Source organism: Primulina eburnea, chromosome 9 (assembly GCF_022965805.1).
Source record: "Primulina eburnea isolate SZY01 chromosome 9, ASM2296580v1, whole genome shotgun sequence".
NCBI classification, from domain to species: Eukaryota; Viridiplantae; Streptophyta; class Magnoliopsida; order Lamiales; family Gesneriaceae; genus Primulina; species Primulina eburnea.
The window spans coordinates 29,632,223-29,647,816 of NC_133109.1; the positions used below are offsets into that span (position 1 = coordinate 29,632,223).

The following is a 15,594-nucleotide window of genomic DNA, read 5'->3' on the forward strand; positions in this document are numbered from 1 at the left end:
TCGAAGTCCTTCTTTCTACCAACTTAAAACTCAGAACCGAATCATAATGGCGTGAATTTTGTTACACAACTTCGTTCGAGCTCAAATGCCGGATAATCTTGTTGATGAGATTGAAGAGGAGACATTAAGCCCAATGCCACAGAATGAGAATTACTTTATTGAGGATTTTAATTCCTACGATGCATGGGATTCGTGGAGAGATAACTTTGCAATGTCGATGTACCACAACTAAGACAATCTTTATATGTTATTGTATCTAGATTGCAAACTTGTTTCTATTTGTTATGTACTTACTACTATTGTTTGTGAAAACAATTGTTCTGTGAATTATGTATTCGATTAATTGTTGTATTTGAAATTATGTTTTGAAATGTGTTATCCCTTTTGCAGTATAATGTTGCATCTCTCATTCTAACTTCTCACATTAATGTGTAACGGGTTAACATAGTACAAACATTTGAAGCAATGGATAGCACAAGTGTGACTTCGAAAGGTAAAAAAACAGATAAGTTGCGACGTAGTTGGACAGCCCCTGAGGAAGAGGTTCTAATTGTGGCGTTGAAAGATATAATAAGCAAAAGATATAAAACAGACAACGGATTCCATAATGGGTATTTACCTTTATTGGAATCTGCATTGAGGAATGCTTTCAAAGATTCAGATTTACGTGGGCATCCCCACGTTACTTCGAAAATACACGTGTGGAAGAACCATTATGGATGTTTGACATCAATGCTAGCCAAAAGTGGGATTGGTTGGAATGACACAGAAAACATGATTGACGCTACGAATGAGGCATGGGACGCGATACTTAAGGTCATAAATTTTATTTAAATTTTAAACTTTCATATTTCGAATGTGTACGCTATTAAAACGAAGACATTTTAGGTTGAAGGAGATGGTGAATCAGTGTCTGTTGCTCAAACTCTCCCCTCGAACCCATCAGGAGTTTCAAAGGTGAGGTCAAAGAAACACAAGCAATTAGACGAAGTTGACAACCAAATTGTTGCTGCAATCAATAATTTAGCTGATATCACAAAGGAAACAATGTCCAACCTCATCAAAGAAATGACATCTGATTCGAAAATTGAAATTGCTATGGACAGTGTGTTGGCCACATTAGGAACCATTCCGGAATTAAGTTCAGACGATAAAGTGCGTGTGGCGGAGCTACTGGTGGATAACCCCAACAAACTAGCTTTGTTCTTGCGGCTTAATCTTGAAGAAAATATCAGCTTAATCAAACGCCTACTTGATCCATAACCTCGCATGGTATGCGGTCCAGGAACTTCATGTTTGTGAATTTGTTGTACTGGGTCGAAGTATTTTGTGCGTGGATATTGCCACTTTTGCACGATGATGTATTTGATACTATATCTGGGCACTTCATTATTATATAAGTGTTTAAATTTCAGATAATGGACATATGTAGGATTTGAGGCTATAACTTGTTTGTGGATGTTGCCATTCTACTGCCCAATTTAATTTGAAAAAATCGAAATTCGAGTGCATAAGATTTGAGGATATAATTTCATACATATGGCAAGCTGAATACAAAAAGATTGACACCTGATTCTATTTTCATGTAGTTAAAACGTAATTTGGGTTCAATCTTGTCAAATGTAATTGGGTTCCGATGTAAAATAACACATTTTAAATTTTGCATAATGATTATTTCACGGTTGTCCTCCATGGACTATCCGACGTATGCCTATCGTTTTTATCCACAACGAAAATCACAACAATTTTGTAATCAGACAATAGAAACAACATATGATATTAATTACAACATTATATAACATCATAATGGTGTCACAGAAGCGATAACATAATTTACTGATTAGTTATACACCCAAAATTACCAGATCAAACTTATGCACAAGTTGTAACATCCAAAACAAACGTTCGTATGAACACCATAACATCATACGTATTGCCAAACAGACCCGACTTACGACCGACCGAGTACAACAAAATAACGATGCATACACGAGATAGTCTAGTTGTGAAGAGCAAAAGGGTCGAATACATATGATATACTTGTACGAAGTTTCACGAGGAGTGATCTGACTCATCCGAGCTACTGATTAGTACATATTCATCTGTGCCACGCGGACGTAAAGTTTTCTTGGAAGGGCGACCATTGAAATGATTGTTGGAACGTTTGTTGCATTCTTTGAAAGCTAGTATGTTGGTTTTGTAGTAGTCATCCACTACCTTCTTGCAGAGATGGTTGTTGGTAGTGCTTTTTTTTTGGGAAATCCGAACCTTCTATTGGAACATGCTCCATTTCCTTGTCCTTGCGAACAACAGTATCTGCTCCTCCATTCACTTGTTCATCATCCGAGATGATAATCACATCCACTTTGTAATTGCTAGTTACACTCACTTCAGAAGAAGATTTGTACCGTAGAAAAAAACATCACTTTTGTATTTTTTTATTTTACTGTATTTTTTTTATTTCTTTGTTTTTCGTTTAAAAAAAACGAATTACACAAATACACAACAATAATAATATCTTTAAGCTTCCAAAGGTCATACTATGAATTTAATTTTCACATATCAATAATCAAACCAATTTTCGACTATTAAATACTGAAATGTTTTATATTACAAAAAGAATAGGTCTTTTGTGACATACTCTCACAAATCCTGTGAAACGAGTCAATCTTACCGATATTCACAATAAAAAATCATATTCTTAACATAAAAAATAATATTTTTTTTATGGATGATCAAATATACATATCACAAAATACTACCCGTGCTACCGTCTCATACCATTTTTTGCGAAATAAAAATCATTTTGCTCTTATAAACTAGTTACTGTTATAAATTAGTCGTCGGAGTTGTCATTCGTGTGCGCATTTTGCAGAAACAATCCCCCTTTTCAAGGATCTTTTGCTTGGTGTCTATTAGCTAGATGGCGGGCCCTTCTTCATCGTGTCGGAATGGTACGACCATCACGGACCTTGGCCTGGACACTCTGGCGCACTGCGCGAGTTTTATGGGGCTTCGAGATGTCTCCAACATGGCCATGTCCTGTAGATACCTCAATACAGCCGCATACTCCGATTTCGTCTGGCGATCCCTTTTCAGGTCGTTGTTTTTGCTTTTGAACTTTTGCACTTTTGTCGTTTGTTTCCTGAACTTATGGGTTTATCTTAGTTTCACGATTAGCTTTCGTGGGTATCGGTTCTTTGGCATGCTATAAATTGTGGACTGATCTGTGTTAGTTTCCTGTTCATTATTATTATTTGTGATTGATATAGATGTTAGTGAAGAATAAGCACTAAAATCCAAGTGCATTGGTCGCACAAAGCTCGAGCACGGGCACCCTCTCTAAGCTGAACTGGGGTTAATCGTCTAGGGTGGGGTCCTTGAGCTCAAGTAACCTTTTTTTTTCTTTCTAAATGTTGTTTATGAATTATATTATAATTGATTAAATCAGAATTAAAGGAAATTTTCATAAATACAGTGTCCAGCTCGAGCTTAGCAATCTCCACGCAATTGAACTTCAGCTCGAATACCAAAATCAGGTGCATGAGTGCAGGACAAATATCGAAATGCCAAAGAAAGAATGGCTGTTGGGACAAAGTTTAGTTTGTGAGTTCTTGAACACACAGTGTTTGATTTGGAAATTATGAAAGGTCTTTTCCAGTTTCAATAATAACATTTCTGATTGACTAGGCGATAGTTTTACTATTAATATGAAGGGATAATAAGTGACAAATTAGTTAGCATTATCCAAGAAAGCCCATTTCGCTTGTCTACTTGTATCAGTATGTAAATTAGTTTGACTTGAAGCAATATTGATCACTTTGTATGTCCTGTTCTCAGTCGATTTTAGGGTTTGGGAATTTTGTTTTATGTTTTTAGCTGGTCATATTTTACTTGGAGTGTGTTGTTTCTTCCACTATTCTCATTCTATAAGGCTGCTCATACCGGTATTAGCAGAGAGGAGTGGCCATATATCATTTCCCCGCACACTCTTCTGTTATCAAGTGTCAGAGAAGCATACATTTCCAGGCATAATTCGCTGCGGCAGTTTAAATTTCATGATCCGTTAGTTACTGATGTCCCTGTGAATGGAAAGCGTCCTCAATACATATTGTTCGACAAAGATGACATTATCTTTTCACAGGTACTGCTTACATAATGTTTTCATCCTTTATTTCTTCAATGATAGTAAATAGTGAATAGTAAAGAGCCTATGAAGTGATGTTGTGTGCCTAAGAGAAACTTTGAAAAGATATCCCATCTCTGATTTAAGTGAAGTTAATGTGTCCTGGTTTGTGTTAACATGCAACAATAGAGCATAAGAAAACATGAACTGGAGGATGTAAATCACCTTGTAGGGATAGTTATGGGAAGGAAATCTCGGAGGCGGATCAACTACGCTAGAAGATAACAGAGAAAATGAAATGAAAATGTTATACTTTAATTCTGGATCCTTTTATTTGTCAACGAAAATGTGACCGGAACGACTCTTTATCTCAGTATTTCTCATTCCTCTTCTTTTTGCGCAAACATATTGATATGGTTCTCTGTCCTATTATAAGAATCATTTATGCATTCTGTTGGGTTATCTCTATTTTAATCAATTTTACTTCATTACAGTGGATGAACTGTGCAGGGTCCGCAGATTAGGATTTTCGGTGCAAAAAAAATTCTTGTAACACGAGGCAACCATAACGCGAGAATAACTTGCATGAGGTTGCTAATTTCTCTGCTCTTCTTGCTTGTCACGAATCTAATTTCTTTTTCTTTAACTTTTGAAACATTTATCCTTGTCCTTCGAAGTTTATATGGTATGCATCCAGCAAATTATCTAATAGACAACAAAGCTTTTTTTCTTTGATGGACATGATTGCATAAGACTTGTACATAACTTTTTTGGATATTTTGGTTTCATTTTTTCACTAGTCAGTAATTATTAATGAAAGGAGAAATTTCCGATTTTAGTTATTTATGTTGTCAAATTTCAGTTTTAGTTTGATATCTTTGTATCTTTTTTTTTTTTTTTGCAGTTTTTGTTATTTTTCCGATGTGGCGTGCTTGACGAAAATTGCAATTTTCCAAGTATAAAAATATTGGCCAAAATTGATAAAATCATGTTACGTGCAGATTGTTTCCAGTTAATCAGACTTCTCTGTATCAAAATGAGTCGGAAAGCGGGGACAATATTTTAATTACATCAAGCAGTGACCATTTTATTCGTCTATGGTGGAAGGTATTGTGAACCGAATGCTATTCAACTGAAAATTTAGTGCCAGTTCTTTTGTCATAGGTTTCGTAATTGTCCATCTTTTCCAACCCCGGCTGGTTTTCGTTGATGTTATTGTGCTGTCAACGTATAAGTATGCATCCAGCATGTTATTGCTAAATTTTAACCTGATGATACTTTTGTATGCGACTGATTGCTAGGGCCGGTGCCGATGCTTCAAAGGACACACTGGCCCTGTATCCACCCTGTCAGACAAATTCTTGGGTAATGATACTGGAAAAATCTTTGCCAGTGGAGGCGAAGATTGCACGGTCCGCCTTTGGTCAATCAATTCCACTGGAAAACGTGGCCAGCATGCATTGATGGCTACTCTATATGGACATGAGAAGGACGTGTCACTGATGTCAGTTGCTGGGTATGATACTATCGATTTGTGAATGTATGAATTAAACATTGATTTAAGTTTTCCAAATAGCGTCTGAAAAAATTAGCAAGTTTACTTTATGTTGCAAGTTGGCATTCAAATTGGGGTAGGTAGACTAACTTTGATTGTTCTAAGACCTAGTCTCCAAGTAGTTTTTTTTTTCAGTTGTGTTGGAGAACACCGTTGCCACATGCATTACCTCTTCATGTTTATTCTCTACCAATCCCTGGTATTTGACTGTGATTGCATTGTCTTTTTCCAGGTATAAAACATCTCTGCTTGTCAGCTTGTCGAAGAAGAATGGCAAGGTGAAAATTTTGGTTCTTTTTGTGTGGGAATCATGTACTTAAAATATGGTTGGAGTACATGTTTGGTTAATATCATTTTAGTGCTTTATTTCTACATTTCTGATGCTTATTTTGCTTTTCTTTAATTATTTCTTTATTATTATATTTAATCTCTATTGAATTTGGGTGTGGCGATAGTAATAATCAATGTCATTTCCCTTTCATGATAGAATGCATTTTTGTGGACTGATTGTATCGGTTTTTGATAGGTTAGAGTTTGGGACACTACGACAGCATCATCTTCTCGTGCTACGTGTTGTGTGGGGATGACTTCAGTGCCTGATGCACCGGTGGGCTTGAAATGCCATGAGTCATTACTCTACATCGCCTCTAGTTCATCTGTCATTGCAATTGATTTAAGAACAATGCGTAGAGTTTTAACAATAGTCCAGCAAGCAGATATACATTCATTCGAAGCCATACCCTCAAAGTCCATACTTTGCACTGGTGGAACTGGAAGGTACTGAGTGTTCATTGTGAAAAAATCTTGTTTGGTCTTTAAATTCAAGCTTATCTTGTTTCACATCTACGGATTCTAGTTTTCTTTTGTGCTTAACTGGAAGGGAATATATTGTATCTTCTTTTGCCTTTCTGTGGTACATGTGCATTGATTTCGTCTTTTAATTTTCTGTAGCTTCAGGTTCAGTAGCTATGATTTCCAGTTCTATTGACTAATATTAGACATGAGTAACTATGAATTATGTACAAATTGTTGACAGAGGAATTCTTTGGGATACGAGGCGAGTTTCTGATACACCTAAATTTGAACCAGTTGTTGAATTGGACGGGCATGTTGGCCCTGTGAAACACTTACACATGGATGCGTATAAAGTTGTAACTGGTGGACCTGATGATCCTAATGTAAATATTTGGGACATCGGTATAGGCACACAGACAAATTCCCTCAGCTGTTCATTGTTGGACGACCTATCACGTAGCATTGGATGTTTGGCCATGGCTGTTGATGGTTGTCGAATTGTTACCGCTAGCGGTAATGATGAACTGAGCATTTTACGGTACTGGGACTTCAGTTCTGCAACTCGTCGTGTCTCGTCAAATCTAAGGGAAGAAAGTTCAGTGGGTTCGAAATTCTGGAATCCTCAGTCTTTCAGTGATTCAGAAGATTTAGATCGGTGATGTTGGCATTACTTCTATTTGAGTAAAGGGACAAGATACTCTCCCCTTTGAGTGAGAGGCATGAGTTTGTTCAAACTCGTGTAAAAAGCAAAATATCCCCCGCCCCAATGTTGGAATGAAAAAAATGGTGATGTTGGCTCCACGGATTTGTCCTTCGTTTTACAAGTCGGATTGCTTCTCTTTGTACATATATATTTCCTGACAAATTTTGGTGGCTACTCTATAATTTTATTTACAAGGATTAAACTAAATTCATAATTTCTTCACCATTTTATTGGTAAGTTTCAGTGATGTACAAATTGTGTTAGGTTCGCAAATTTAATCAATTTATCACTCAATGATAAAAAAATTTAGACCCTTGATAAGATTTGACCTAAGCCGAGCAACACTCAATGGCGGAGTCAAGATTATTAATCTATTCGAGCTAGGTTTTAAAACTCAAGAATTTTTTAATTTTTTAAATTGAGCAACTATTTTTTTTAAAAAAATTGGGACACCCATACTAAAGCTCGGGTGGCCATGTTGGATTTTTTATATAGCCTCTAGTAAATTATGACTATAAAAATTTATTTTCGAACAAATCGAAATACAGCGGAAGCGATTATATAATTTTATAAATTATAATCGAATATAAATTAATAATGAACTCAGACAATGTTATTTACTATAAAACTAACATCTTGTAGTTTTCCTCCATTTTTTGTGTAAATCTGAGTTGCATATAAACCACATCTTTTCAATATGATTCTTCCTATCGAGTGTGTAAACTCAAAAACGCAAATACTAAAAATCAAAGTTTTTATTTTTTATTTTCTACTATATTTTTAACTCATTAAAAAATAGAAAAATGTTGTTTTTTTTTAAAAGACATCCTATTTATAATTATTCAAACCAATAGTCCAAAACATAATCTAATTGGGATTCCAACTTTATCTAAGATAGAGCCAAAAGATTTGACTTTGTTTGAATTGTATTATCTTAAATCTTATCACTCCTTTTAAACGTCATAAGATTTCTAGGATCTTATCAAAATAAATTAGAATATCATTCTAACTTATTTTTAGATATTAAATAATATCTAAATTTTATTCACAATAAATTAAAGATATTATCAACAACTTTTGAATATTACCATACTAATCCAAATCTATAATTATAATTTAATATAATTAATATCTTATAATTAATTATATTTATCTCCAAGCATTTGAAGTTATGAAAACAATTTTTCCATATTCACATATGATTTCTAAATTGCATTTCTAGCTCGTCGTTAATTTGGAAAGACGTATCGGGGACTATGGACTTATAATTAGAAGCTACAATAAATTGGATAAATAATTAAATTCTTTAATTAATTTATCTAATTTATTATTTCCATAATTACTCCACTAAAAATATGGAATTCCACTCTTCTTCATTATGCAATATCTTACTCTACAAAATTGAGTAGTCCATTTATATAATTATTACATATGGATTAATCTTTCATAGACAATTCGTAACTGAAGTTGGTGGTTTAGTGTTTAGTTCTTTAATATTTGTGAGGTGTTTTGTTCTATTGTATTAAAAGAGGTTGTGTTCTCTTGGCAAAAACAGTGAGTGGTAGTACACCATAAAATATTATAGTGAAAATCTTTTCATCTTTCCTAATAATTTTTAGGGGTTTTCCACGTAAATCTTGGTGTTCAATTTATTCTTTATTTTCATATTTATTATCTCAAATTGTTGCACATGAGATCTTCAATTTTATTGGTTTTAAGACGTTTCTCCCCTCATATTGCGGAGATGCTGCCAATCATAGACGTATTTATTGAAGGGATGTACTGGGCTGTAGCCCAGCCCAATTTTTTTAAATTTACTCAAGTAAAAATCATTTGCTATATGCCCAGCCTAACTCATCCTAAGGCCAGCCCAAATAATTGATCTGTTTTTTAAGTCAAAAGTTGTGACCTGTGGGCCATTGCAAGTCGTCACCCACTTCAATCTTTTGTTTCTTCCTTTTCTGTGATGCTCGAAAAATCCGTTCACGTAAACCACATGCATGAAAATTAATTAAATTACTCATTTATTTTATTTTATTAATCCGTCCACGTACATTCATAACTATAACATACATGTACACCTTATTGTCCTTTTTGTTTGTTGTTGAGTCATTGATTGACTATTACTTATTTATTTGTTTGAAAATTATTTTATTAGTTGTTTAGGATTATAACTTGAACTATTTCATTGTAACATTAATCTGCTATTAATAATTGGCATTTTTGTTTGTTTTTGGAACACATTTAATTATGTCATTGACTCATTGTATACTCCTTGTATCAGCTATGTGTTCTTAATTCCATTTTCCATAATATGTTGTATTGTCGATTTATAAATATTTATAAATGATTTTTTCAAAAGCTTTTAGATTTTTGTTAGTTTAATATTATTGATATCATATTTTATATTTAAAATTTTAAAGAATCGATAATTGGACTATGTTTAGATAAACTACTTTAATTTTTTTTAATGTTTCATTAGTGGAAAAAATTTAAAATATTTTTTTGGAAAAGTTTTTTATAAAAAATATCATAAGGTGATTTGTATAGATTTTTCGTCTTTTAATCGATCGACATTTTCTTGAAGGTTCAATGTTCGAAATAAAAATCGAGAAGGAGGTAGGAGATAGTTTGAACCAAGGGTTGTCTAAGGTTCAAATGAAGGCGTTCGGTCATTTCTCTAGGATGATGAGGGCCAAGTTGGAGCCATTGCATGAGAGAATGAGTAAGCTTGAAGTTAGTACTATTGGGGATAAATATAAGCCTAAAGATTTGGGTAGAGGAGAAGGCGATGATGAATATGATTTGAGAGGAGACGAGGAGAGCCAAAACGAGAATTGATGTTGGAACGGACGAGATAAAGGGTTTGGTAGAGGAATAAGAGAAGCTGTACGTGGTAGATACAATGATGGGAATTTGGAGGATAGTAATATGAGTAGTATTAAGATGAAAATTCCATCGTTCCATGGGAAATCTGACCCGGAGGCATATCTAGAGCAGGAGAAGCGAGTTGAGTTTGTTTTCGATTGTCACCACTACTCCGAACTCAAAAAGGTTAGGTTGACAGTGGTTGAGTTTGTAGATTATGCACTTATTTGGTTGGGATCAATTAGTGACCACTAAGAGGAGATGCAACGAGAGACCTATAGAAACTTGGGTTGAGATGAAAAGCGTCATGAGGAAGAGGTTTGTGCCCAATAACTACTATAGAGAGATGTTTAAGAGGCTACAAACTTTGAGACAATGAGTAAAGAGTGTCGAGGACTACTATAAAGAGTTGGAAGTAGTCATGATTAGGGCAAATATAGAAGAGGATCGTGAGGCTACTATGACTCGTTTTCTATTGGTTTAAACAGAGAGATTCAAGACCAAGTGGAGTTTATACAATACTTGGATATAGATGAGATGATGCAGATGGCGATAAAGATGGTGGAGCAACACCCAAGAGGAGAGGAGTTGGCCGCACTACTCAAGGGGGGAATGCATCGACATCTTGGCGTTCCAACATTGTTACACGTGAAGAAAGCACGTTGCTGGTCTAGTCCAAAACATAAATCAAGCAAGAGACGCCTAAACAAGGAGTGTAAGGTAAATCTAAAACTCCTATTAATTGCTCTAGATGTATCAAGTGTTTTAGGTGTCAAGGAATGGGCCATATCGCTATCCAATGTCCTAACAAGAGGGTAATGATAATGAATGCTTATGGGGATTGTAAATCTCAAAGTGTTGGAGATGACGATGGTGATGATGATAATATACCTGAGTTGGAGGATCCTGTTGAAGGATATGAGGCGGTTGTAGGTGTAGCACTGATGACTAGGCGTATTCTGAGTGCCCAAGTCGAGGAGGAGGAGACCAATCAGAGGGTGAACTTATTCCATACTAGGTGTTTTGTAAACGAGAAGGTTTTCAATCTTATTATAGATGGAGGGAGTTGTACCAATGTAGCTAGTTGTGAGATGGTGAAAAAGTTGAATTTGCATACGTTAAAACATCTTCAACCATACATGCTACAATGGTTGGATGACTGTGCCGAGGTGAAAGTAAATAGGCAAATTTTAGTTGCGTTTTCGATTGGGAAGTACGTGGACGAGGTGTTATGCGATGTTGTGTCAATGCATGCATGCCATATTTTGTTAGGTAGACCTTGGCAATACGATAGGAAAATTACACATGATGATTTCAAGAATAGGTACTCATTTGTCCTAAACACAGAACCGATTGTATCACTTCACTTGTCCCCAAAACAAATATTGGAGGACCAATTAAAGAAAAGAAAAATAAATGAGGCCGGAAAAAAGTGCGTTCAAAAAAGTGAGATGACCTTAAGAAAAGAAAAAGATATGGTCGAAAGAAAGAGTGAACAAAAGAGTGAGATGATCATATAAAGAAAAGGAGAACAAAATGATGAGAGTAAAGAAAAAGAGAAAGAAAAAGAGGCCAAAGAAAAGAAAAATAAAAATAACGTGATGGCCCAAACGAGTGAGGTCGAGAGTTGTTTATTCTTGCATAAACCCCTTCAAGTACCTTGGTATAAGGAGGTTTATCCATATTGTGATGGTATAGCTGGTTCAACCCCGAGCATTGTTATTCCTTCTTTGCAGGGTTTTGGAGTTGTCATGACGAAGAGGCAGATGAGTCTTGTTGAAAGGAGAACCCGATGGGCTGGGCCGCATGAATGCAACTGCAATCGTGATGAGGTAAGGTTAGTTGCCAACACAACAACTATGAGGTATGACTTTCATTTTTATCTTAATTCATTGTGGTGTTGTTTTCAAGATTTTAAAGGAAATGTTGAAAAGGCTGATTTTAAGAGAAGTGATCGTACATTCACTTTTGTCTTTAAGTTTTATGGGTGCGAGAGTTATAAGAAGTTTCATGCATTGAGTTTAAACATCGTCGCTTTTGATGTCTCATGAGTTGCCAAATTGGTGGGAATTGGTGGCTACAAAAATTTATATGCATTAGACTTAAATTCTTGTGATGTGAAAGATGATTGCGTGGATAGTGCATTTAATGAATCCTATTTGAATGATTATTGTTTGTTGGGTGATGGTTTTGATAGATGCATGAATGGATATAATTATTTCCTTGTTCATGATTAATATCTGTTTAAAGAGAATAAAATTTGCATTCTACATCCATGGCATGACTTGTTAATTGTTATTGAAGCACATGATATTTGTTTGATTCGTAGCTATGGAGTAACTAGAGCCATAAATGTGATGTATGAATTTATACTATGATTAATTATGAAGAGGCATACTGAGTGGGATTGTGAAACGTGCATTGCATATAAGAGATTGTCATTTCGGTTAGATTCTTATATCGTCCATGAACTACGCCTTATTTCTAGTGAGCAAATGTCGTACATGTGTATAGAATATGTTGTGTTGTTAACTAGGTCTAAGAATAAGAGAAATGTGATTTTTGTGATACTTAATGATATCTTATTCTTATTATTTGGTGTCATGTGTTATTTATCGTCTGGAGTAATAGATGAATACATAGAAAAGGCAACCGTGAAGTTGGGATTTCAAGTGCGGTTGGAGCATAGTTGTAAAAAGAGCTCGCCTCGCTCGCTTAAGCGCGAGGCGAGGCGCTGTAGATGCGCTTCAAGAGAATGTGAAGCGCAACAGGTTGAGAAAGCCCACGCCTCACTGCGCTTCAATTTTGTTTGTTGGGCGAGTGCTTGTGCGCTTCAAAGAAGCTGCAGGCTTTTATATTTTTTTAAGACATCCCAGGTCCTAAATCCAATTAAGCCCAGCCCAATTGTAAAATTAAATTCTCAAAGAAATAAGAACAGCCATGCGTATATTCTCTGCCTCTGCCCAAGTCTAGTCTCCAGCAGTCTGTATCTATTTTATGCCGCGTCTCTTCTCTGCCGCCGCCGCCTTGGTGTTCCCTTTTCTTTTGCTATTCAAAAATTGGTAAACCCTAAGTTTAGGAATTTTTGTAAAAAAATTTAAATTGTGTTTTTTTATTTTTAATAATTTAATATGTGATTTATATTTATATTTCAGTATTTAACCATGCTAAACACAACGATTCCATCAAATCGAAAGGATATTGCTTGAAATTATGCAACACTTCCGGATCCTAAAAATCCAAATATTGTATGCTGTTGTTTTTGCGCCAAAATAACAAATGATCGGATTTATTGGCACAAGCTACATTTAGTTGGGGGCAATAGAAATGTGAAAGCTTGTCCGAAGTGTCCGGAGCATGTTAAAGAAGAAGTTAAAGAGTTTCGAAGAATCAAATGGATGATATTGCTCATTTAGATAATTGTTGATTTGGAAGAAGATGAGGATGATGATGATATTCAAACTAAAATGAAAGGGAAACAACCAATGTCCGGCCCTACGATGCAGGGTAAAAGGTGTAAACAAGCAGGGCCTATTGATCTTTATTTTGCGAAAGATGTAGAAGAAATTGTCAGACAGAGACGTGCGAAAAATAAAGGTCAGTTTGATGAAAATAAGAAGAAATTAAGAGAAGATGCGGTTCAGAAATTTGCTACGTGGATGTATGATGCCGGAATTCTTTTTAATGCTGTGAAATACGATTCTTTGCCACCCTGTATTGATGCGATTGAGACTTTTGGAGTGGGAATGAAACCTCCATCATATCATGAAGTAAGAGTTAAGTATTTGAAGAAGGAGTTGACAAATACGAACCTGTTTCTCAAATCTCACGAAGAAGATCATGCTAGGTATGGTTGTCAATCATGGCAGATGGGTGGACGGATAAAAAAAGTAGATTTCTTATAAATTTTTTGGTAAATGGTCCTAAAGGAACTATATTTGTTGAATCGGTGGATGCTTCAAGTTATTCTCACACTGCTGATAAGATATATGAGTTACTTTCTAAATTTGTGAATCGAATTGGAGACCAGAATGAGGTTCAGGTTGTAACAGATAATGCAAGATGCAATGTTAGGGCAAGTAATATTTTAAATTGCAAATTGAATTTAAAATCTGATTTTTCGATTTTTAAAGTTAATTTACTTCATTTTTTCATGTCGTCTTTTGGAAAACAATTTTCCACACTTGTATTGGACTCCATGTGCAGCTCATTGCTTAGATTTGATGCTTGAGGAAATATTGAAAATTCATAACCTCAAAAATTGCATGAACGGGCATTGATGGTGAATGGTTATATTTACAATAGATCACAATTGTTGAGCATGATGAGAGAGTTTACTGACAGAGAGACATGGTAAGAACTGCAAAGACTCGTTTCGCAACCTCTTTTTTGACTTTAAAGCCGTTTCAAGTTCAACAAGCAAATCTGAGAAAGATTTTTACATCTGAAAAGTGGGCAAAAAGTCGATATTCTAGAGAGGCGGCTGGAAAATGTGTTGCAGAAGTGATATTGATGCCTTCATTTTGGAAAACTACGATTTTTGCATTAAAAGTTGGCGGGCCATTGCTGAAAGTATTGCGGCTAGTAGACGGTGAAAAAAGGTCCCCAATGGGTTACATCTATGAGGCAATGGACAGAGCCAAAGAAGCTATCGCTGCATCATTTAATGATAATGAAGAGAAATATCGTGGTATTTTTGAAATCATCGACAAAAGATGGAACGTTCAACTCCATCATCCTTTGCATGCGGCTGGATATTTCTTAAATCCTGAGTTTTTTACTCAAATCGTGACATAGAAAATGATGAAGAAGTGTTGGAGGGTTTGTACAAATGCATAGCTAGATCGGTGCGAGGTGAAGATTTACAAGATAAGATTTCAAATCAATTGGATAAATACAAAAAAGCAGGACTTTTTGGTTTACCCATGGCTATAAGACAAAGAGCTTCAAAATCACCAGGTAAATAATATTTAGTGCAATATTAATTTATTTCTCAAACATTACTTATAGTATAGATACAAACTTTGAATGATAAGAAATTTAATCTTATATTTTTTTGTGTTTCAACTTTCAAGCTGATTGGTGGTCTTTTTATGGTGCATCAACACCTGAATTAAAAACATTTGCAATGAAGATTTTGTACCTCACATGCTCTTCTTCAGGCTGTGAACGTAATTGGAGTGTATTTGAACATTAAATTTTATATTATGGAGTATGAACCTAACTTCTTAATTTCTATTTTTTTGGCAGATACATTCTAAAAAAAGAAATAGGTTGTCTCAACAACGAATGAATTATTTTGGTATATATTAAATACAACAGAGCGTTGAGGTGAAGATATGCCATGCGAGATAAGATTGATCCTATTTCTTTGTCAGAAATAGATGATAGTAACGAATGGTTGTTGGGAAAGTTGGATGATAGTGATAACGAGAATGATGATAACGATTTGGTCTTTGAAGATGATGATTTGCATTGGAGTGATGTAGCACAAGCGGTTGGGGTTGGTGAAAGTGCATATGACTTTCGATCTCGAAATGCATCTAC

The 15,594-nt window shown here is 35.1% G+C and overlaps 1 protein-coding gene across 6 annotated transcripts; it reads left to right on the forward strand.

Moving 5' to 3' along the window:
* Positions 1–2,816: 2,816 nt before the first annotated feature.
* Positions 2,817–7,364, forward strand: LOC140841522 (uncharacterized). Of its 6 annotated transcripts, none has more exons than XM_073209016.1 (9): positions 2,903–3,390; positions 3,479–3,606; positions 3,958–4,144; positions 4,637–4,716; positions 5,128–5,233; positions 5,428–5,642; positions 5,914–5,959; positions 6,208–6,458; positions 6,718–7,364. In XM_073209016.1, the coding sequence occupies exons 2-9, from the start codon at positions 3,581–3,583 to the stop codon at positions 7,133–7,135; spliced, it is 1,329 nt and encodes a 442-aa protein (XP_073065117.1). In that variant the 5' UTR covers positions 2,903–3,390; positions 3,479–3,580; the 3' UTR covers positions 7,136–7,364. The 6 variants fall into 6 exon arrangements, with proteins under 6 accessions (XP_073065115.1, XP_073065121.1, XP_073065117.1 ...); XM_073209019.1 differs by having other exon boundaries at positions 2,903–3,371; XM_073209017.1 differs by having other exon boundaries at positions 2,965–3,099; positions 3,273–3,606.
* The last annotated feature ends 8,230 nt before the right edge of the window (positions 7,365–15,594 follow it).